Raw genomic sequence first — 22,648 nt, forward strand, 5'->3', positions numbered from 1 at the left:
TGGATGGAGAGGCCACATTTTGTTTTTCCACCTGTCAGTTGGTCAAGGCTTCTTTCGCCATCAGTTGTGGGGGCCGCCTCCTCTCCAGTGCAGCCTCTCCATCTCGAGGGAGCCTGGCCTGCTGGCTTACCTGTGCCTTTACCAAGGGAAGGCCTTTGCCAACTAAGCCAAACTGACCCAGGGCTTCCTCTTTCCCAATCAGCAGCCACCCCAAGACTCTGGACTCATGAGGGGGTCCCTTTCCCACCTGCCACTTCCTCCCAGGGGTGAGCCTCGATCACCCCACAGAAGGCAAGAAGCGGTGCTGGGCTTCACGCTCTGAGAAATGATGCATTTGTGTCCCCTCTGTGTTTGACCAGGATGCAACAAGAGGGAGCCAGTTTGGCCATGGGGATGCAGCACGTGGGGCAAGTCACCGGCGCTCTCTGGGCCTTGGCTTCCTTATCTTTGACCTGAGGGACTTGGGCCTCTCCCAGGGGCAGGGCTGCCTTCTTGACCCCACTGAAGGGGGCGCACTTTGGGAAGAGAGTCTGGCTTCCCTGTCTGCCTTTCCACATTTCAGAGAGGTGGAGGGAAATCGGGGCCCCAAACCTGCCTTTCCCCCAGCTGAGAGAGCCACACATCCTGTCACTTTTTTTTTTTTCCAGCGTAACAGTACTCATTGTTTTTGCACCACACCCAGTGCTCCATGCAATACGTGTCCTCCCTATTACCCACCACCTGGTTCCCCAACCTCCCACCCCCGCGCCTTCAAAACCCACAGGTTGTTTTTCAGAGTCCATAGTCTCTCATGGTTCATCTCCCCTTACATTTTCCCTCAACTCCCTCTCCTCTCCATCTCCCCATGTCCTCCATGTTCTTTGTTATGCTCCACAAATAAGTGAGACCATATGATACTTGACTCTCTCTGCTTGACTTAGTTCGCTCAGCATAATCTCTTCCAGTCCCGTCCATGTTGCTACAAAAGTTGGGTACTGATCCTTTCTGGTGGAGGCATAACACTCCATCGTGTATATGGACCACATCTTCCTTATCCATTCGTCCGTTGAAGGGCATCTTGGTTCTTTCCACAGTTTGGTGACTGTAGCCATTGCTGCTATAAACATTGGGGTACAGATGGCTCTTCTTTTCACTACATCTGTATCTTTGGGGTAAATACCCAGCAGTGCAATTGCAGGGTCATAGGGAAGCTCTATTCTTAGTTTCTTGAGGAATCTCCACACTGTTCTCCAAAGTGGCTGCACCAACTTGCATTCCCACCAACAGCATCATGTCACTTCTGATTGCACTTATCCCTTCCATAATGTGAGCAGCACCACCTCACAGGAAAAGCCTGATAGGATTATGAAAGTGTCCTAAAAAGACTGAAGAAGAGGAAATGGGTAAGAGCCCATAAGAGCACTGGACTTCTCGAGGGATCAGGCTTGATTCAGAAGGTGGGAGGCTGCCATCCCCAGCCAGGGCTGTGTGCCAACCCCCCCCGACCCCGTGGGACCAGCACTGGAGCAAGCCTGCTGTGACTTCTTGCTGCTCGTCCACCACTGCCAGGAGCCCTTGGTCTTCGCACACCTCAGCCAGGCACCTGAGGTGCTGTGCAGGCCCAGCTTCGAGGTGTCTGTAGTTGGCTGGGAAGCAGCCAAGCAAATATGAGAGCCCTGGAGAAGGGGCTGAAGTTCAAGCGCAAGGTAGTCATGGAAACAATCTGTCCGCAGAGCTGTGAGCTTGCAGGTGGGTGAGCTGGAAGGACCTCAGGCAGCGGTCACAGAATATATAGGGGACAGAGGCAGAAGCCAGCACCCTGTGTCTGGTTGTCCACTATGGCAGGGGAGGTGGTGAGACATCTGGGGAACCCCGGCAAGACCAGATCACAAAGGCCCCGAATGTCTTGCTCAGGGAGCAAGGGTGCCAGCCCCTACTCTGCTCACCAGGCATTGAGCCAGGGGATCTCCCTCTGTCTGGAAAAGGGGTACCTTTTTAAAATTTTCATAGAGGTGTTCTACCGACTAGCAGGTGCTTCTGCCTGTATCCCCCAAGGTTCCCAAGCCCTAGAAGCTCATCAGACCCCATCCCAGGGAGAGAAGGTGGGGCCTTCTCAGGAGGTGCGGGAGGCCTTACTGCCACCTGACTAAGACAGAGTCTGGAGCAGATGCCAGAGTCGCACTCTTCCCTCCTCTTCCCTCCTGCTGCCTAAAGCCTAAATCCCTTCTCCAGGGAGAGGGGAGAGGAGTCCTTCCAGAAAGCAGGGCTTCCTGAGGGGGAAAGATGTGGGCATCTGAGGTAGGAACTAAGAGGGGCTGAGTACCAAAGGGTTTACCTGTTTCTCCCTGAGGCTGTTTCTGCACCTGCAAGACGGCAGGGGAGCTGGGCTTATAGTAAATATGTGATGCTCTCATTAAAGTTTCACTAAGAGTTTGGCCTATCCCATGTGCCAGAACATCCTTAGCTCTTGAAGGCAAGGTTGGAATGAAGGTGCTGAAAACCCTCAGTCCTAGGGGGGAAAGAGGCAGCTGGAGCTTCCAAGCTGCAGGAATTCCAAGGATTTGGGTTTCCCTGGACCCTTGCTCAAAGCCCTTTGCAACTCTTGGGGGCAAGATTGCAGGATGAGGGACCTCAGGTTGGAGTGGGCGATAAAACAGCCCCTCCTCATTGCCCTGCTCTTGCCTTCCCCGTGGAGCTTCGTAGCAGCCTGGTGAGGTGGGCAGCATGGGGCGCTGGTCCACCCTCGTTCTAACCGATGACACATGCTTAGTAAGGGAGAGAGCCACAAAGAGGATCCAGCTTTGGACTGTTACTGTAATACTCTTCCCTGTTGCATCTAGGCATGTGGCCTCCCTGTTTCCAACCCGTGGCATTGTTGCTTGATAAAACCCTGTGGTTCCAGTGGGTACCCTAGGGAAGTTTGTGAAAAAGGCATATTCCTGGGCCCTGCCCCCATAGATTTGGATAACTGGATCTCCATGCGAGCCCAGGAATCTGCATTTGAGACAGATCCCCAGATGCTGACGCAGGGAGTCCTTGCCTGCCTATTGAGAAACACAGCTGTGACTGGATCAGTCAGCCCCTAGCAGGCAGTGTGGCCAGGTCCCTGTCTCTGTGGGCAGGGGAGTTTGGCAAAGGATGCCACAGACAAAGGCCATCAGGTGGGCTGTCTCTGAGCTGGGTTCTCATTCTAGCTTTGACTCAGACTTGGAGCAGCTGTCTCCACGCCACCAGTTCCCCCTCTGCTGTGGGAGGCTGGGCCAGGAGGTGTCTCCACAGCTGCCTTTGGCTGTTGTGTTTCCATGGACTGGATTATGAAGGAGGAGGGTGACCTGAGTCAGACCTCAGAGGATGGATCCCAGTGGGATGGGCCAGCAAGGAGGGAGGCAAGTAGCCCATGCTCTAGCTGCTCCGCTAGGTTTCTGTGGCTCAGCTTTAGCCCAGTAGCCATTCAACTTCCATCCCTTCCCGGAGCACAGAGTCTCCATGTGTCTTGTCTGCTGCCTGCTCCTCCCCTTGTGGGGGTTGCTGGCTGCATCTTGAGCCTGGCCGGCTCCCTTCTTCATCCCCCAACCCCGCATCCCCTGGACTGCTGCCTTGTTTATCAAGAAGCGAGAGGATTCCTTTTATATGAGAGTCCTAGAGTAGTCAAACTCAGAAACAGAAAGTAGAGTGGTGGTGATGGTCACGGTGAGGGGCGGGGGAGTGAAGATGGGGAGTTGGGTTTTAATGAGTGTGATGGGAAACTGGAGATGAGCGGTTGCGTGACACTGTGAATGTACTTAATGCTACAGTACACTTTTAGAAATGATTAAAATGGTAAAATTCATGTTATGTGTATTTTACCACAATTTTAAAAGAGGAAAAAGGAGAAGTAGCAGCCCCAGGAGAAATCCTGTTCAGACCAGGCCCTCTTCCCCTCTCTCTTGGCCTGCACTTTCTGTTTCTGGGAGCCTCACAACTGGGAATTCGGAGTGGATGTGGCCGGTGTGACATATCAGAGGAGATAAACACCACATTTCAATGTCAGCACAGTTAGATGGATGGAATAGCAACCAAAGAAACGAGGCCCATCTGTGGTTACGCTGCTGGAGAATACCACACAGAGTCAAAAACGTCCAGGCCCAAATGCCAACTCACCATCCAATGCCTGAGTGACCTGGGAAGCCCACTTCATCTCTGTGAGCTTCAGCTTCTCTCTCTGCAAAATGAGAACCACATGCAAGGTGCTGGTCCAGGGCCTGGCATTTATTGGTATGTAGTAAATGGCAAAGGTTAATTTCATAAAGAATTGGGAGATTCATATCATTTAACCCATCTCCTTGGCAGAGGGGAAACTGAGGTACAGAGAGGAGATTTGACTTGCCCAAGGCCACACAACCAGTCCATTACTGAGCTGTGACTTCAAGATGTTTTGGACCTCAACCCAGGTTTCTGGAGTTTGTCCTGCAGTTAAGCATTGGTCCCCTATCAAGAAGCCATGTGAGAATGGACATCGGGCTATCACATGACCCTCTCTGTTGTCAAAGACGCCGCCAGGATCCCACCTACCCATTCCTTCTTGAAGACAGGATAGGCTTTAACAAGGAGGAGGTGAATTTTATAAGCCAAGCCTTTTCCGTGGTGTAAGTGGGTGGAGATCCATGGGCAGTCAGCAGCTTTGTTGAGTTCAGATGGCTGGTCTTGTACAGCAGCCCATGCGAGCAGAGACACCATCTGGTGTGAATTACTGGGAGCTAGTCATCTTGCTTTAGGAAGGGCCTCCAGACACATGTACCGGGGTTCTCTGAGACTGGCATGTACATACTCTCTTTGGAGTGAGACATAGTCCTGGGGAGGAGCCCTCTCCTGAAGGCAGCAGCATTGGAATAAATTACTAGGGGTCTTAAGGAATTCATCCTTCGTGTGTGCATTTGTTCATGGACTCAAACCACACTTGCATTCCATGTCTACTCTGCGTGAGAGAAATCAGTGTCTCTTGAGCCTTGCCTGGGGGATCAGGGAAGTAATCACCACAAGGTACGATGAAGCACCACAAAGAGTGATTGATGTCCCCAAGTTCTGCAGGAACACCAAGGAAAGACTGAGCCCAGGGAGTGTGGGAGACCTTCACGGAGGTGACATCCGAGCAGGGGCCAGAAGGACAGGAAGGCCTTTTCCAGGTAGAGAAGGGAAAGGGCACCGCTGCTTAGCACACTGGCCACACTGCTCTGAAAAGAAACCAGAAAACACAAGGTCTTCAACAAGGCGAGGTCCATTTCTCTCTCACGGAAGGACAAGTGGGGTGAACAGTTCAGGCAGATGTGGTCGTTTGGGGCTGCTGGGGACCCAGAAGGCCTCCATCTTGTTGCCCAGCCCTCCCTACAAAAGATGGCACACCCACCATACCTACACAGTCTAGTCTTTGGGCAGAGGGAAAGAGGAAAGCTGCCTTCCACAGCTGGGAGATGTTGGCTGTAGCTGGGTGACCATGCTAACTATCCAATTATTAAAAAGAGGAGATTGGGGGAGAGGAGAGAACAGGCAATCTGCCATATGCAAAGACAAAGCAAAAGAGGAAAGAGCTTGCATGTTTGTAGATTCGTTACATAGACTGGCGTTCAGGAGATGGCTCTGGAGAGGAAAGTGGGATCGGGGTATATTCTGTATGTCCTGGGAGCACTGCAGTGTGTTAGGGTGTGGAGGTGGGGAGGTTTGCATGGATCATGATGCAAACCAGGAGCTGAGGCAAAGTGTGGTGGGGAGGGCATGTAAGCTGAGAAACTCTCGGAGGGTGGTAAAGACATTTTCCATTACTGAACAAGGAGGCAGAGCCCCGATTCTGAGCTCTGGAATCTTCTCCGCTGGGGGGAGGGGCAGGGGCTGGAGAGCAGTAATCATAATCTCTTCTCTCATTTCCTCTCCCCAGACTGTACTTCGGATTGTGGTGCTTGGGATCTGGGATTATATCGAAAACAAAATAGAGGTAAAGACCAGCGTCGACACGCACCCCCCACACTGGCCATCCTGGGAACTGGAAAACGTCCCTCTGGGTGGGACCCTCAAAAAGGCCTGATCCTTCCACACTGGGTGCAGAAGTCCCTGTGGCTGTGTTGTTGGGGTTGGAGGGCAAGGGACAGGCAGACGGAGAAAGTTCCTGGCAAAGGGACAGCCTGAAAATTCTCCTCAAAATTCTGCAAGATTTGAGAAGTTTTTTTGAGTCAGTTGGAAAAGCTTTGAAATGTGTCTTAAAACAAATGATTTCACTCTAAAACGGCCCAGTGGTCAGAGAGCTGGGCGAGCTTGTTTCAGTAGAGTATCCCACTGCTCTCCTTTCTGTAAAAGGGTCTGGTTTAGTGGGTGGGGATGAGCGGTCAAGGAAGCCTGGCCGTCATTGGGAGTTTTGCGCATGTAGGACCAGGACCATGTCCACTGTCCACTCCTTCCTCACCCACCCCCCACCCCCCATCCACGCTGTAGCCTCTTTGGGCCACGTGCTGGGAACAGACATAAAGGCCTGGCCCATGGAAGTCCAGATGAACCCAAGCTTGAGCAGGTAGATAGAAGGTCGGGGCCCAAGGCTGAATTGCCCATGCTGGGTCCCCTCTTCTCCTAGCCCTTCCTCCTTGTGGTGAGAGACTCAGCATCAGATAGAAATAAGATGTAGGCTCTGGGCTCCTGCTACCCAAAGGGAAGGATCCAGCCTTCAGCCCCCACGGCCAGTGAGGGATTCAGAAAGGCTAGAACAGGAACACTGGGGCATGGAATCCAAGCCCACTCCCAGGAGGGGATGAGACACTGGGAAAAGATGCTGGGAGCAACCCCAGGCCATCAGAACAAAGTCTGGGGGTGGGCTGAGGTCACTTGAGAGGGAAGAGAGTACCATGGGCATGTCTAGAAGTGGAGAGGTCACTGAAGAGATGGAGGAGGGTCAGGGGAGACCTGAGGTGGGGACAGACCTCCTGGAGAATTCGGCCATACCAGCTGCTTTGCCTGACCTGCTTCTGGGACATCCAGGAAGTGGCCCATGGCACTGAAATCCAATTCCTCTCACAGGTGTTCGATGGGGCTGTGATCATCCTGTCCTTGGCCCCGATGGTGGCGTCCACTGTAGCCAATGGGCCCAGGAGCCCCTGGGATGCCATCAGCCTCATTATCATGCTCCGGATCTGGCGGGTGAAGAGGGTCATTGATGGTGAGTGGTCCAAGAAGGGTCAGCAGCGCTGGCAGGGTGGCAGGTGGCCACTACTGAGCCTGGCACTGTTGACTAAGAGCAGAGGGAGGCCATGTGGTATGGGGTGAGTGGGAGGCATGACCCCACCAGCCTCAGGGACTGGAGGCCAGAGCCTGCTGGTGCAGAAACAACAAGCCTATCACCACTCACTCCATGTCACATGTCCAGGAGCTGCACACACTGCCCAGATGTCCCATGCAAGCACTTGAGCATTCGTTCCAACATAACTATTTATTGTATGTCCGGCTGGCCAGCGCCTCCCATGAGAACTTACAGCAGGGCCTGCCATTCTGGAACACCAGCATTGCACAGCCTGAGGGTTTGGACACACGCCTGCCGCCCGCCGCCTACAGACTCACCACTGGCTTCGTCCAGCCTACTGATCAAGGGGTTGTTCCCTGTGGGGCCCGTCTCCCCTCTGTCCAGCAAAGGGTGCCCCACTCCAACCTGTCGACCTGCAAACAGCTCAAGATGGTTTCTGGGAGAGGTGCAAGCTTGGTCTGCGTTTTGGCTTGTTTTGGTCAGTGTTAGTGGCGCAAGCTCCCATCTGAGCTTCCGTTCCCAGAGAGTGTCTGATACCTCCGCTCTCTCCCTGCCTTTGCTACCATCAGAGCCAAAGGCCACCTTCCCAAAGGAGCCACCTCTTTTGGAGACCTGGGTCATTCCTCTATTTCCAGGAAATGATGACAGACCTGAGTGTGTCCCCCCGGAAGAGGGACACCCAAATGAGAGAATTCTGGAAACCTTGTCCCTGAAGAACAGGGCAAGGTACTAGAATGGGGTGGCCTGGGGATGGGGAAGAGGGAGAAGCCAGCTCCAGGTTCCAGAAGGTAGTCCCTAGACCTCCCAGGACATGACAGAGAGGCCCACCTCACCTCAGCCAGACTCGGCACAGACCAGGCACAGAGCCACCACAGATGGGCTGGCCTGCCCCTCAAGGAGGTGGGCTCCTGCAGGAGTGTGGGCAGTCTGAGCCAGGTGGTCGCATGGAGGGGCAAGGCACAACAAGGAGGTTATATAGATGATGATTCCTGAGCTTTTTTTAAGTAACAAAACCCTTTCTTCTGCAAAATCTTATGCAGCTCTCCAGTGTGAAAGAATAAAAGGGAAGCGTTTTGGTTGACTTGAAGTGGGGGGGGGGGGTGCAGAGCCCACCTCCTTGCCCTCTCTTCTCCTGGGGGCATCTCTAAGGACCTTCTGGAGCAGGTTCAGACCACTGATAGATAGACTATGAAGACTACAGATCGTATCATATATAAGAGTATATAAGAGTGACTCTTAAGGTCACTCTGGCCCTGAATTTTGATTGCGAATGTCAGAAATTGTGGCTATGAGGATACACCAACAGCATTTGCAGGGGAGTGGGGGAAGGATATGGGTCAGAAAGGACAGCGTCTGGGGTCTGTCATCCCCTGGCAGGGTTCCCTCTTGCTAGTCCCTGCCCCCACTTCCACCCAGTTAGCACTGTGGGGTGCGATGTCTTTTCAGAGAGCTAGCTCCTAATCCAGAATCTTCATCCAACTGGAATGTGACCTTGTAAGGTCCAAACCAGGAAGGCACTGAGAGGTCGTCTCGTCCATTCCTGTCATTTGACGGATGGGGAAACTGAGGCCAAGAGGGATAAGGGTCGCACAGCAAAGCAAATTGGAGCTCAGGCCCACCAGCAAGTGCCAGTGTGCTCTTTATCTGTACACTCACCCTCATCTGCTCAGGGCGCGTCCACTCACAAGAACATCGTTTCCCTTCAGAGCAGGAACAGTGCCTTCTGGCTCTTCTCAGCCAGCTGTGAACAGCTGGTCACCCTCAACACTGATGGGTCTTGACAGCCCATTGCGAACACTCTTCCCAGCTGCTGCCCCTTTTTCCTGACATAGCAGGCGTGGCTGTACCACTGGAAGCCTCGGGATAGGGATGCGCTGGGTGAAAGTGTGGGTGTTAGTTTGCTTCTCTCACCCTGGGTGTGAATTGGCTTCAGAAGATCTCTGAGGAGGCAGAAGCCTTGGAGACGGGCCTGCAGGACAAGTGGGCTGCCCTCCAGTTGAGAAGCAAACAGAAGAATTCTGCTTTCTCTGCCCCACATGATTCCTGCAGCAGCCAGAGAACACCCAGAGGGTGGGAGACCATGGGTGGAAAAGGAATTGAAGAGTGGAGATGTGGAGAGTTGCAGAATACAGCGGCAAGAGAGGCATGTGACCGAAGTTTCTGACAAGTCAGGAAAAGCTAAATTCTGCGACGTGAGAAGAGCATGAAGGCCAGAGGCCAGGGTCGGGTTAGGAGTTGATACTGAGACTTCACAGAGCCTGGAGAACTGCCCAAGGGAGGGGCCTATGGGGCTACCACAGGCTGCAAGATCTGGGGCTCTCCAACCAGCCAGACTGTCTCCTCTGGGTGAATAGGACTGTCCATGAGTAAAAGAGACCCAGAATGACAGCGACTTAAAGCGGAAGCCTTTCTCTCACAGGAAAGTCTGCAGGTCGGGAGTCCCGGGCTGATGTGGCACTCTCTGTAGTTGAGACTCCAGGCTCGTCCCGGGCTGATGTGGCACTCTCTGTAGTTGAGACTCCAGGCTCTTCCTGTTTGTTGCTCTGCCGTACATTGTCTACTTTCCAAAGTCACCCCATGGCCCAGGATGGCTGCTCCAGGGCCAGCCATCACATCCTCATCTCAGCCACTAGGAAGAAGGAAGAGAGGAAGAAGATAAAGAGGCAAAAGGAAAGCCCCAGCTGCCTTTCCTCTTTAGACATCTTTATTGAGATATAGTTCCCACACCATGAAACACCCATTTAAAGTGCACAATTCCATGGCTTTTAGTATATTCCTAGGGTCATGCAAATATCACCAAAACCTAAGCTTAGAGCCTTTTCACCACTTCAGAAAGAAAGCCCATACCCATTAGCAGTCACTTCACATGACTCTCCCAGCCCTAGGCAGCCACTAACCTACTTCCTGTCTCTGTAGATTTGCCTCTTCTGGACATTTCCTATGAGTAGGATCGTAGTCTGTGTGTTCTGATGTGTCTGCTTTCCTTCACTGAGCAAAAGCGTTCAGGTTTCATCCATGTGTAGCCTGTGTTTCATTTCTTTTTATTTTTGCATCATGCTCATTTGTATGGATGGGCCACATTTTCTCTATCCCCTCATCCGTTGCTGGACATTTAGCTTGTTTCCACATTTGACTGCTGGGAACATCCATGTCCAAGCTTTTGTGTGGAGGTATGTTTTTTTCATTTCTCTGAAGTGCCTAGGCATGGACTCGCCCCGCCCTGTGGTCACTCTGTTTTAGCCATCTCAGGATCTGCCCCACTGTTTTCCAGAGCGGCTGCCCCATGTCACTTTCCTACCAGCAGTGAGTGAGGGTTCCAGGATTTCTGCTTCCTTGTTACTGCCAGCTCCCGGAAGCTGCTGCATGACACCTGCACTTGCCTCCCAATGTCCAGACTGTGGTCTCACAGCTGCCCATAGCTGCACAGAATACTCAAAAGTCCAGCCCTTGCTCCAGGCAGCTATGCACACAGCCAGAAGGAAGGGTGCTGTCACTAGGACAAAGGAGGAAAACAGTTCTCTTGGTCACCGCAGGTTAGGGTTCTAGCCCTCATACTGTCTGGGTACTGTGGGGTGCCTATACATCCCCTGAGCCCCTACACCCCCCCAGCTCCTCTAGGAACCACTCCCAGACTTGAACCTGCCGCTGGCTGGCTGCTGGGACTGGGCCCTCTCCCGCCTGAGCCCCACTACTGCCAAGTTCTTCACGGAGCTGTCTCTGTCTTCCAGCTTACGTCCTGCCGGTGAAGGTGGAGATGGAGATGGTCATCCAGCAGTACGAGAAGGCCAAGGTCATCCAAGACGAGCAGCTGGAGAGATTGACGCAGATCTGTCAGGAGCAAGGGGTAATGCCCTGCCACTCCTGGGTCTGTCCAGAGCCAAGGGCCCCGGTGATGCCTAACATCGCAGGAGACCAGAACTGCAGGGCCCCTGAGGACACATGGGGAACCTAAGGCCCACAGAGTGGGAAACCAGTCTCTTAAGGTCACTCCTGCTCGGCCTCACCAGGCCTGGGCTCAGCACCAACTCTCAGGTCAGGGTGCTTTCTCTTTGTACCATGGTGACCAGTGAGCCCTCCAGCCTGAGCCAGCCATCACCGACTCAGTTCAGCAGAGTCTTCTGGACACAGTGGTCTCTAGAGCAGGGGACAGCTTCTGTCTGCAGAGGTTGCTGGGCACCACTGTGGACCAGTCACCACCCAGGACCCCCATACACCTCCCCCCACAAAGAGGTGTTCACAGTTCTCTGTGCCTTCCAGGAGCTATGGGGAAGACAGAGAGGGGCCCTGTGAGGCCATGCTCAGCAGAGCCAGTGGGGCGGGGCTGGGGGGCAGCTGGGTCCTGCAGCAAGACTACAGAGCTCTGTAGAAACACAGCCTCCAGGGAGGGGATGTTCCGGTACCTGATGTGCAAGGTGAGAATGTGCAGAGGAGACCAGTGAGTGAGGTGGTGGAAAATGTGGAGGAGGATAGACGAAATGAAATATATGGTCATTCTGGCCTCTCCGTTGGATTCTGGGAGGAGGACAGGCCACTGCCCCTTACCCTATGAGTCGCATAAGCTATGCCCCCCACCCTTAGTCCCCAGGGCCAGCCCAGGCATAGAATGCCCCAGCTACTTACTTATCCTGGGTGGGGCTGAGTGCTTCTGGCTTGCAGTGCAGTGAGGATGGACGCCCCTTGCTCCCTCCCCCTGCCCCTCTGTGGAGCCCACAGGCACTCTGTGGGGATCTGAGGGCCACATGCATCTGCCTGGCTTTTCACCCTCATACGTCCTTCATCTCGTACATAAACACTCTGAAGAAGTCAGACAGATTCACCGCCTGTTCCGACAAGCGCTGTGCCATCCCATCTCTTCATTTGGTTGTGATGTACCCCTTGCCTGAGACTTTGCCCCTTGTCAGCCCTGCCTAATTTGTATGCAGCCTGCGTGTCCTGGCTTTACCACTAACCACAGCACTGTCCTCCTGCAGCAGTCACTGCTCCCTTAACCCCTGGCCCTGCTGTGGGCCTCCGCTGAGCATGGGCACTCTCTGCCGCGGGCTCTGGTTCTCAGCACCCAGGACTGCTGCTCCCATGGAATGGGATGCTCCCACAGGATAAACCTCATCTGACTTATGTTTGCTCGCAGCCCAGCACCCTCTCGTGGTGGATTTCCAACCCCAACCCCAACCTCTCCTAGCTAGAAGAAGAGCTGGAGGGAGTGGGAAGTCTGTGGAATGTCACCACAAATTGATCCCTAGAATTGTCCACAGGAACAGGCACACAGAGTCTTCAAAATCATCTCTTTGGAATGTCTGTCAGAGAACCAAATCTTTTTATCCACTTTGGGAACACGATGGCCTTTCATTTCAGCACAAAATGTTCATGAGAGACAAGAGGGGACATTAGGGGACACAGCCCTCAGGAGAACATCCTCCTCAGGATACTGGGCATGGGGCAGTCTTTACAGGGTTGTGGACCTGGGAAGACCAGTGTTCTAGTCCCTCAGTGGTTGGCATCAGCTTCACTCTCACCCGTGCATCTAATTTGCCAGCACCATCACGGCCTGTGCTGGGCACTGGGGGCACTGTGGTGGTGAGGATTTAGCCCCTACCCCCAGGAGGCTCTGGGTGGCTCAAGTCTGGCAGGCCCAAAAACAAACGGGCAGTCTGGCGCATGCCTGGGGCAGGGACATGTCTGGAGTTCTGCATGCCGGGGGGCAGGGAAGCGGATGGGTTTCCAGAGGAGCTGGTATTGGACAGGGCCACTTGGAGAAGAGTGCCTGGCAGAGGGGACAGGTGAGGCATTAGAGTGGGTGTTGTACCAGGGGAGCTCAAGGCCATTCAGGGAGGAGGAGGCTGGCTTGGGAAGGACCTACATGGCTGATCTAGGAATTTGGGCTCCATCCTGTAGGGAAAGGGGAGGCCTGGGGTCTTAGAAGCAGGGGTGGGAAGTCTCAGGTTGGAGTTTTGGATGGATCTCTCTGGCTGCTGTTGGAGGTGGGATGGGCAAGAGTGAGGAATGGAGATAAGAAGCCTGGGCTGAGAGGCTTTCTCAGCCACCCGGCGGGGAGAGGCCTGGGTTCAGAGCAGACAGAGGTCTAGAGGAGGAGGCAAGAGGATAGATTTGGGTGTCAGCCAGGATCTGGTGGAGTTTGGTCAGGCAGCTTTCAGTCTACTAATGGGAAAATGAACACCACGTGGCTGCAGTTGGCCACGTGACAGACAGCAACAGAGTACTACATCTGCTCTTCATAAGCTCTCACACAGCCCTCCAGCCTGGCAGAGAACAAGCTGACCCACTGCAAGCCTCACAGTCACAGCGCGTGGGCCACATGGCTGAGAGAAAACCCTACCGGCAGCCCCACCCCCAGTTCTTTCCACCAGGACCCCCATCCTCAGCCCACAGAGACCCCACATGTGGCCTCCCTCCCAAGTGTCCTGGCCAAGGGGAGACTCCCTTGGATTCTGCACAGGAAAGAGCTAATAAATAAAGACAGATTTCCTCTAGGTAATGACATCTGGAAAAGAGATGAGCAGAAACAAACCATTTTAATTTAAAAAACACCTGAAACCTGTCATCTTAGTTGAGGCAGCAAAAAGGGCCAGCTGGGCTGGAATCCCAGTGGGTCGCAGGGAAGGCGGGAGGAGCCGATAAGAGCAGAGAAACCAGGGCTGCTTCTGTCCCAAAGCTGAGCACTGCCCTCTCTATGGGGTGGGGCACGTGGGCACCTCATTCCCAGCTCTCTTCAGGACCAGGTTTGAGATTTGACTGAGTTACAAACAGCCATAAAGAAATGAGAGTGCTGGCTCACGACACATCCAGGACGGCCAGACACTTTGAGAGAAGAGTGCCCGGAATGGTTGAGAATAGACTTTAGGGGCAGACCTGAGTGCAAAGCCAGCTTGGCCACTGATGGGCCTTGTGGCTTTGGTCACTGATGGGACCTGTGTGGTCCTTGGTTTTCCTAATCTGAAAAAGAGAAATAGTGACAAATTCCATGAAGAATGGTTGTGACATGGTGTAGCCTAAAGCCTGACCCACGATGAATAGTGACCACCACCCACCCCTTCTCCCGCATGTACACCCATTTATTTTATGGATAAGACGACTGAGGTGTGGGTGACTCGCCCGAGAGCTCACAGCTAGTTGAGGGCTGTGAGAGCCAAGAATAGACCCAGCTGTCCTAATGGAACACTATTCTTTCCCAGCCCACCTTGCTTAGGGTCGCATTCTATGTCGTTTTTCTACCCATGTCACTTCTCGATGCTTGGTGAAGACATTGGCCAGATGATGCCCCAGGGTGTCTTTAAACCACAGCCTGAGCGCAGCTCTTGGACAGGGACAGATATAGCGGCGCTCAGCCATCTTGGTGGTATTTCCAGACTCTCCCACTGTACCCATCTCCCTGCCACCCCCAAATCCCTCTTTGTCAAAAACTCTTGCGCTCTCTCATCCTGCTGGAATTCTCAGTTTAATAAAGCAGTTTCCACATCAGATTCATAAGTGCTACCTAAAATGCTGAAATTTACCAAAGTTCCCATGAAATGTTTAGGATCTCAGATTAAATGAAACAGTCAATTTGTATTCATCCCACTCTCTTCCTGGGGTGTATCTGTGTAAATATTTCCCAAGAGGTTATTCATCTTAGCTCTTTTTAAAATAAACTTATTTTTTAGAATGGTTTTAGATTTATAGAAGAGTTGTGAAGATGGTACAGAGTTCCCATGTCCCCCACACCCAATTTCCCTGTTAACATCTCCTATTAGTATCATGCATTTGTTACAACTAAGGACTTGATATTGGTGTGTCATTATTAAAGTCCATACATTGTTCTGATTTCTGTAGTTTCTAGCTAATGACCTTGACCTGTTCCAGGGTCCCATTCAGGACACCGCAATACGTGTGGTTATCATATCTCTTTAGGCTCCTCCTGGCTATAAAAGTTCCTCTGACTTTGTTTTTGATGACCGACCATTTGGAATACCGTTCAGATATTGCGTAGGACGCCCCATGACTGGGATTTGTCTGATGTTTTTCTCATGATTAAACTGGAGTAATGGGTTTTGGGGGAGGAAGATTGTCACATCACATCACATCGAGGGTACCTGCTGTCAACATGACTTCTCACCGTCTGACGTTGTCTGATCTCTGCTCTGTAAAGTTACTCTGTTTTATTCATCTTGGCTTTTTTAGAAGGCTTAAATTGCTTGTCGCTGTGACCCTGTAGAGACTCTTGGGTGACATAGTTTGCTGGTTTCTTGCATGAATATCTTGTACATTTGATCTTCTGTGCCACGTGGCAGCTCCCTTCTTACCACAGGCACACCCATTGTGCCCCAGGACCACCTTATGTTATAAATGAAAGTGTCTGTAGGCATCTGACACACTCCTAGATTTGGCACATGGGGGCGCTCTGAGGCACAGAGAAGGGGAGAGGTGTGCCCAACATCACACAGCAATTAGGAGATGAGGATGGAAACAGGGTCTCTTACCCCTTCACTGCAGTCTCCCCCTGCGTCCGGGACCACACGGGCCTCTGGTCTTCACAGGGAGACAGGACACGGTGTTTCCCTCATTTCCAGCATCTCTTCTGCCTGCTAGGCTCACCTCATCCTTAACAAATTCCTCCTGCAAATCTGGGGCCAGTGAGAAGGAGGAGATTCTGTTAGGCAGTCTTACCTTTCTGAAGCCCTGGCTGGCCTTCGGCGGCCTGCTTCCAGATTGCTCCCTTCTGTGACGGGAGCAGACAGCCTCAGACCCTCTGTGGAAAGTTCCTCCCCTTTCTCTTGTATTTTGTTCTCTGTCTGGATCCTGGCCAGATTTTCTTCGGAGTTAATCTTGCCGGTACACAGATGGACTCCAGAGGCGGGATGCCAGTTACTGTCCTTCGGAGAGATAGTGTGAGTTCTTTGTCTCTGTGTACTGGCCGCTTCAGAAATTAAAACTGAGGTGCAATGGTTAAGTCACTGCAATGATATATTCTTCCAGCTCATCTTAAGAAACCGCTTCTGAGGGTTTATGTACAGCTGTGTGCAAGATCTAGCTCTAATTCTGAGACATATTCTGAAGTCCCTGTTGTACCTGCTCTTTGCCCCGTAAGCTTTGCCTTTGGCCTAGAGTTAATAGGATCCAGCCTGGCTCACTGTCAAAATGTATTTCTCTTCTCTGCTGGGTCCTGTGGGAAGGATGGAAGAAAGTTAATTTCTCTTTCCTCAGTACCGTTCACCCTGAGACCATTCACGAAAACCCAGGTATCAAGGGTGACTTGAGGCCCAGCCTGCAAGGAGGCACATGGAGCTCTGTGAACCCCTTAGGACAGCCTTGGGCCTTGGGCCAGCATCAGTCCCTGAATAAGGAGTCCTCTGTGGGGGCAGCCCGGAGGGGTGGAGGGAGTCTGCTTAGACCAGGGGCCAGCAAGCAAGTTTCTGACCTCTGCTCTGCCAGCGGCTAATCTCCCCTTTAATACCTGGGCCTCAGTTTCCCTGTTGGAAAAAATGGAGGAAACAAGGCTTATGTCATGAGGATGCTGTAAGGATCAGACTAATTCAAGTATCATATATAACGTCTGGTCTACTGGAGTCTTTCCGTAAATGTAAAAAAAAAAAAATGGAAAGAGAGTAAAATAATCACTCATATAATTGTGACCACTTACAAATGCACCCCTGTGTATTTTAGCTTCCTTTGACTTTACAGTCAGAGTGCATAGGCTAGGCTTTATTAACCCCTTTGTAAATGGAAAGACAACGACTGAGAGAGGCCGTTGCTTGCCCGGGGTTGCCTTGTGGTGGCGGGTGGGGAATGGAACTCAGCATCGGGTCCATCTGCCTACGCCAGAAACAGGGTGTCTGGACAAGTCACTGGCAGGAGTAACACAAGCTGCTACTTCAGACAAATCCAGACATCACAGTGGCCTAACACAAGAGTAGTTTGTCACTCACATCACAGCCTGGTGCAGTTGCCATGAATAGCTGGTGATGGCTCCCCAGTCCCCGGTCACTCTGGCCTCCAGGAGCGGGTCATTTTCTAATTGCTGCTTCTAAGTCCTTGGGGCTTTCTCCCTTCACGGGGGGAGAAGTAGAGAGTTGTGCAGTTAGTCAGGCTTCTGCCCCCATTTTGTAAGTGGGACTCAGTCACACAGGCACACTTGAGGCACCAGAGGCTGACTGAAGTGGTCTATGTGCCCAAGAAGACAACAGTCATCTGAAATGACGCCCATGGCTCACGACGTTCTCTGCCCCTCTCCCTAGTCCCATGGACACAGTCACATTTAGTTATCCTCCCTAGGTGGTGCAAGTCTCCCTGGCCTTTTTCTAGAAGAAACAGACCTCAAACAACCTATCTGCCATTGACCTCAAGCAACAGGCATTTCCAGTGGTGGTAGGCAGTGGCAGGAGGCGTGGTGTCCTGCTCCTCCCCCTCCCACCCCCCACCTCTCCCTCCATCCACTCTACCCTCATGGCAGGGGGTTATTGTCCACTTGTTAGGTCGTGGGAGGTGACCTGGGGGCCTTGCTCTGCACCCACAGCTCCCTGGTACTCAGCACCCCTGACAGAAGGCCAATGGCTGCACAAATTCTTACCTTTGAGGCTGGGCAGCCAACTCAGAGCAGAGCCTCTGTGACCATCAAGAGATTGGAAACCATAAAAAAGGGGTCCCATCCTGGTTCTGGGGGTGGTGCTTGATAGCTCATTCCAGAGAGTCCCCTCTTTTTTCCTGGAGCAGCCACAAGTCCCCAGCTCAGCACAATTGTCTTTGTTACCTGGATTATTCAAGATTCCACTGTGGGAAGGGAAGTGTGTGTGTGGGGTGTGTGTGTGTGTGTGTGTTTAAGCATGGGAAGTGATTTGTAAAACAGCAGATAGCTTTAATGACAGGCCTATTTAGCTGATAAAATTAGCCATCAGAGGAATAACTTATGTTATCCTTTTGCCATAATTTAAATTTATGGCCAACTACCAGTCATCTTCACAATGGATGGAAAGGGGCCAAGGTCGAATTCAGCTTCCCCCGCTCCTAAATCATTAGTTTGCAACTGTCTCCTGATTTTTATTGTTACCAACAATGGCAAAACTAATGGAAATAAACATTGGATGCCATCCCAATGGCAGATAGGTTTGAAGGCAGGGCATTCTGTGCAGACAGCACTAATAGGATGGAAGAAAATTATTGCTGTTGCATTAGATACCGTCCAGCTTCTGGCCGGAGTGTGCATTGATCAGGCCAAGGCTGTGTCAAGTGTACTCCACAAACCAGACCATTAAAGGCAGAGATGGACTGGGTGTGCCGGCCCTGCCGCCCCAGGGGTCTGGCCCCACCTGGGCAGGCACTAAAAGCCCAGCCCCAGTGGAAGGAGCCTGACTCCTCTGTAATGCACACCAAGGGCTTCCCTGTGGATCCTGGAGGATCTGGTCCGGTTATCTGATAGAAATACTTAGCTAATGATGCACATTAAGAAGGGCTGTGACTGCACTTTCATTCTTCCTGGGTCTCAGAATGGTCTTTATTTCCCCATGTGCCTTCAGCGCTGGAGGCCCAGGCAAGCCCTGAGAGCCTGGGTGTTCCTTCTTCCCTGTTTTCAGCAGTTTGACTGCAGAGTGTCCAGGGGTGGGGTTTTTGTGTTTATCCTGCTTAGGATTCTGCGTTTCTTGAATTTGTGGATTGATATTTTTCATTAGATTTGGAAAGTTCTTGGCCACGATTTCTTGACCAATTGCTTCTGTCTCATCCTTCCGTCCTCCCCCTGGAGCTCTGGTTGCATGTTTGGCGCTTGGAGCATGCCTCCCATCTTACACCCTCTTCTGTTCACTCACTCTCCCTTTTTTTCCCTTCTTTTCTGGCCATAAGTTTCAATATTTTTCTATAGACCTATCCTCAAGTTCAACAGTCTTACCTTCTACCATGTCCAGTCTGCTGCTAAACCCAATCTCAGTGGAAAACCCAATCTCAGACATTGCATATTGAGTCCTAGGAGCTCCACTGGATTCCTCTTACAGGTTCTGTTTCTCTGCTGAAATGTTACATCCATTTTGTTCATCTTTCCCCCACTTTAACATATTAATCACAGTTATTTTGAAGTCCTTATCTGCTAACTCAAATAGGCCTAAGTCATCTTCAGTGGAAATTCTAAGCAGTCTCTGAACTGCTCTATGTTTTTGTTGTTGTTGTTGTTGTTGTTGTCAGAGAGAGAGAGCAAGCACGCGCGCGGGCAAGCCCGCGTGAGCGAGCGCACAAGCAGGCAGAGTGGCAGGCAGAGGCGGAGTAAGAAGCAGGCTCCTTGCTGAGCAAGGAGCCCAATGCGGGACTCGATCCCAGGACCTTGGTATCATGACCTGAGCCGAAGGCAGCGACTTAACCGACTGAGCCACCCAGGTGTCCCTGAACTGCTCTATGTTTTTATAATCAATTCTTTTTTTGCTTATTTGCATGAATAGTAATTTTTACTGTGTGCTACACATTGTTGATAATGTGCTTTAGGGATTCTGGATTATGTTATCTTTCTGTAAAGAGTCAGCCCTCTGGGAATGGGGCATTTCATCAGGGAGCTGAGGTGGCCCTCAGGACAGGAGCTTCCTGTCCTTTGTGCTTTATTCCCTCAGCTGGGGTCCCAGACTTCAGAGTTCAGCTAGTCTATTTGCTGTATTGAACACACAGAAAAACCGAGGGCCAAAAAGGAAGAGACTCGCCACAAGTCAGAGTGAGGGAGGGCAATAGGCTGAGAACTCAGGCTCCTGCCTCCTCCAGCCCTTACTTTCTCCCCACTTGGGAGCCTCCTGCTCTTTCCTAGCCCCTGTAGCCATCAAGCCCTCTGTGTACCGCTTGAGCTCAGTCTCTTTCATCTTGTCCCGAAGGCTTCACCTTGATATAAAGTCTGTGAAGCTAGAGGCCAGAGGCCTGGGGTCTGGGCCTGGCTTTGCTTCTGATGCATCCTGTAGTCTTAGCTTTTCCCCTACCCTGTCTCCCAGGACAGAGACTCCTTCCCACCTGGAGCCCCAATTTACCCACTGACTAATTAGGTCCTGATATCCTAGGACGCCTGACAGACTTTTGGTCAGCTGGGGAAGCACACATAGTCTTGTTCAGTATAGGGAAAGCAGCAGCCAGGCTCTGAGCATCCCAGGGCCCTGCCAGTCCCCTGGAACTGAGCTGGGCTGAGCTGAGAGCCACAGAGCTATCTGCAGTTTCCCTGTAAAGCGTCTGTCCTTCCTCCTTGGGCCAAGGCCTGAGAGCATCCAGCCACCATACCCTCTGAAGATTGTAAAATTACATCCCTCTCCTTCACCCATTCCAGTGCACGCCCATGCTGACACTTTGGCCTCCTCAATAATTTCTTCACCTCCTGTCTCCACTGTCTCCACCCCAGTCCAAATTCTGGTCATCAGGCCTGGGCTGCAGAAGGAGTATCTCGACTGTTCGTCCTACTTCCACCCTGGCCCATCTCCGTCCAGTCCTTCTCCGCTCTGCTGCCAGCATGGGCCTTCCAAAGCGCTCCTCTGAATCAGCACACCACCTCCTCCAGCACTCTGCCTTCTCTTCAAAAGATTTCAGGGGCTTCTTGTCGCTTTTTTCAAAAAGGCTAACATCCTTATCACATCTTACTGTGGCTAGCGGGCTCTGCCTGGAGTGGCCCCTGCTGATCTCCCCAGCCTCTCTTACCTCCCAGTCTTCTGTCTTGCAGACACACCAGGCCTCCCCTGCAACAAATGCCACCCAGGGTCAGCCCCTGGGACTGTCATGGGAGATTTACTGCAGTGCAGCAAACATGCCCCCCCCCTCACTTGGGGCCACTGAGGACTCACTTCCAAGCTGGGAGAGGCATTTCCATTCCAAACCACCTAATAGAGTTTTAACATAGCCCTCACCATGCTTTACCTGAATGAGTGAATGAATGAATGCATGCCTGCCTAGGAGAATTCCCATACACTTGGGGTTCATATCTCTAGCCTAAAACTTGTTTTAATGTATGTGCCTATGTCTGCACATGTGGGCTTGGGGCTGGGCAAGCCCTGGCCTCTGGCTGTCTGGCCTAAATTCCAGTGGGATACTCATGGGCAGCTCTGGATCAATTACAAGTTATCAATAATGCATCTGTTCAGAGTGGCCTAGGAGGCCATTAGCCTCCTGGCCCTGATGAGCGGCCTTGGAGAAAGTGGGCTGTGTATGCCCATGGGAAGTTCAGATCAGCCTGGGTAAGAGGGGCTCCCAGCCCCAGTAGAGCTCAGGAGGGTTGCCTCATCAGCCCTATGGGACCTCTGAGAACTTGCTGCCAGAGGGGTGGTTTGACCTCTCTCCCCATGAACAGAAGGCCACCCCGTAGTAAGCCAGCCTCACTCTCTCAGCCTCTGCAAATAAGAGACCCATTCGAGTACTGGGTTCTTGAAGTCTAGAGTCAGAGCCTAGACCAAGAGCAGCGTTAGGGCTCAGTATGGGATCAGGCCTGGGACTCAGTGTGTGAGCAGGCGTAGGGTTCACAGCATAACTATGGTTGGAGCTCAGTTTGTGACCGTGGTCAGAGCTTAGTGTGTGAGCAGGGTCAGGGCTCAGACTTTGTCTCATCTTTGGGCTAGGATTGGGGCTCAGTCTGAAATCACAGAATTGAGAAAAGCTAATTAGTTCATGCATTCATTTATCTAACAATATTTATTGAGTGCCTTCTCTCTACCAGGCAACAAAACAGACAAGATCCCCGCTCTTACAGAGACTATATTTTATTAAGGGGTGGAGGGCTGCGGTCATGGGCTGGAGCTCTCATTCCTGGGGGCCGGTTAAGTACACTTCTTCCCAGCTATCCATGACATTGTGTTGGTAGTTTGCAGTTGGTCTTGGAGGAGTATCTACACCACAGAGGTTAGTATGAACTACTCATCAGGCTTTTTTTTTTTTTAAACCAGTGTACTATCACTGCAGTAAGAGAGGGAAAACCAATAGGCAGTCCTTAAAGAAAATGGTAGAATGACCACACATATTTATCTGATCTTTCCCAAACTCCACTAAAATGATAATTTAAAAAACCATAAACACATAAGAATTAAGAAAGTGTCCTTGGAAGGCCTGTTCATAACAACAAAGAGGATAGAGATTTCAGTGGATTTGAGGGAAATGGACAGAGGATGAGAAAGGGGTAACCAATCTACCAGAGTGGAGAATTTATAACGAAAGAGCCTATGGAGGATAGTGAGGGAAATGGGCTAATTCTCCCCTCAGAATCCCTGAGAGTTTGGGAGGAAGGGGGTAAATGAACGGGAAGCTGTACACACAACATTTGAGCCCCTAGACTCCCTCCCAATCCTACAAAGCCAAGAGACTACATCTCTCTACCGTACAGGAATCACAGAGGTTTGTTCTCTGGAGAAACTGAACCAGAGGGCTCTGCAGGTAGGCCCTGGGTTAGAAAAGGGCCTGGGGAGAGGTGCAGGGCTGAAACCAAGGATTCAG

General features: G+C 51.8%; 1 protein-coding gene across 3 annotated transcripts in view; it reads left to right on the plus strand.

Moving 5' to 3' along the window:
• Positions 1-22,648, plus strand: part of TMEM266 (transmembrane protein 266) — a 120,976-nt gene that overhangs the window by 81,432 nt on the left and 16,896 nt on the right. For all 3 annotated transcript variants that reach the window (XM_046010190.1, XM_046010192.1, XM_046010193.1), the window contains 3 exons: positions 5,888-5,944; positions 7,015-7,153; positions 10,963-11,078. In XM_046010190.1, coding sequence (XP_045866146.1) covers positions 5,888-5,944; positions 7,015-7,153; positions 10,963-11,078 — 312 coding nt within the window. The remainder of the gene's footprint in view (positions 1-5,887; positions 5,945-7,014; positions 7,154-10,962; positions 11,079-22,648) is intronic.

The sequence above is a fragment of the Meles meles genome, chromosome 6 (assembly GCF_922984935.1).
Source record: "Meles meles chromosome 6, mMelMel3.1 paternal haplotype, whole genome shotgun sequence".
Taxonomy (NCBI): Eukaryota; Metazoa; Chordata; class Mammalia; order Carnivora; family Mustelidae; genus Meles; species Meles meles.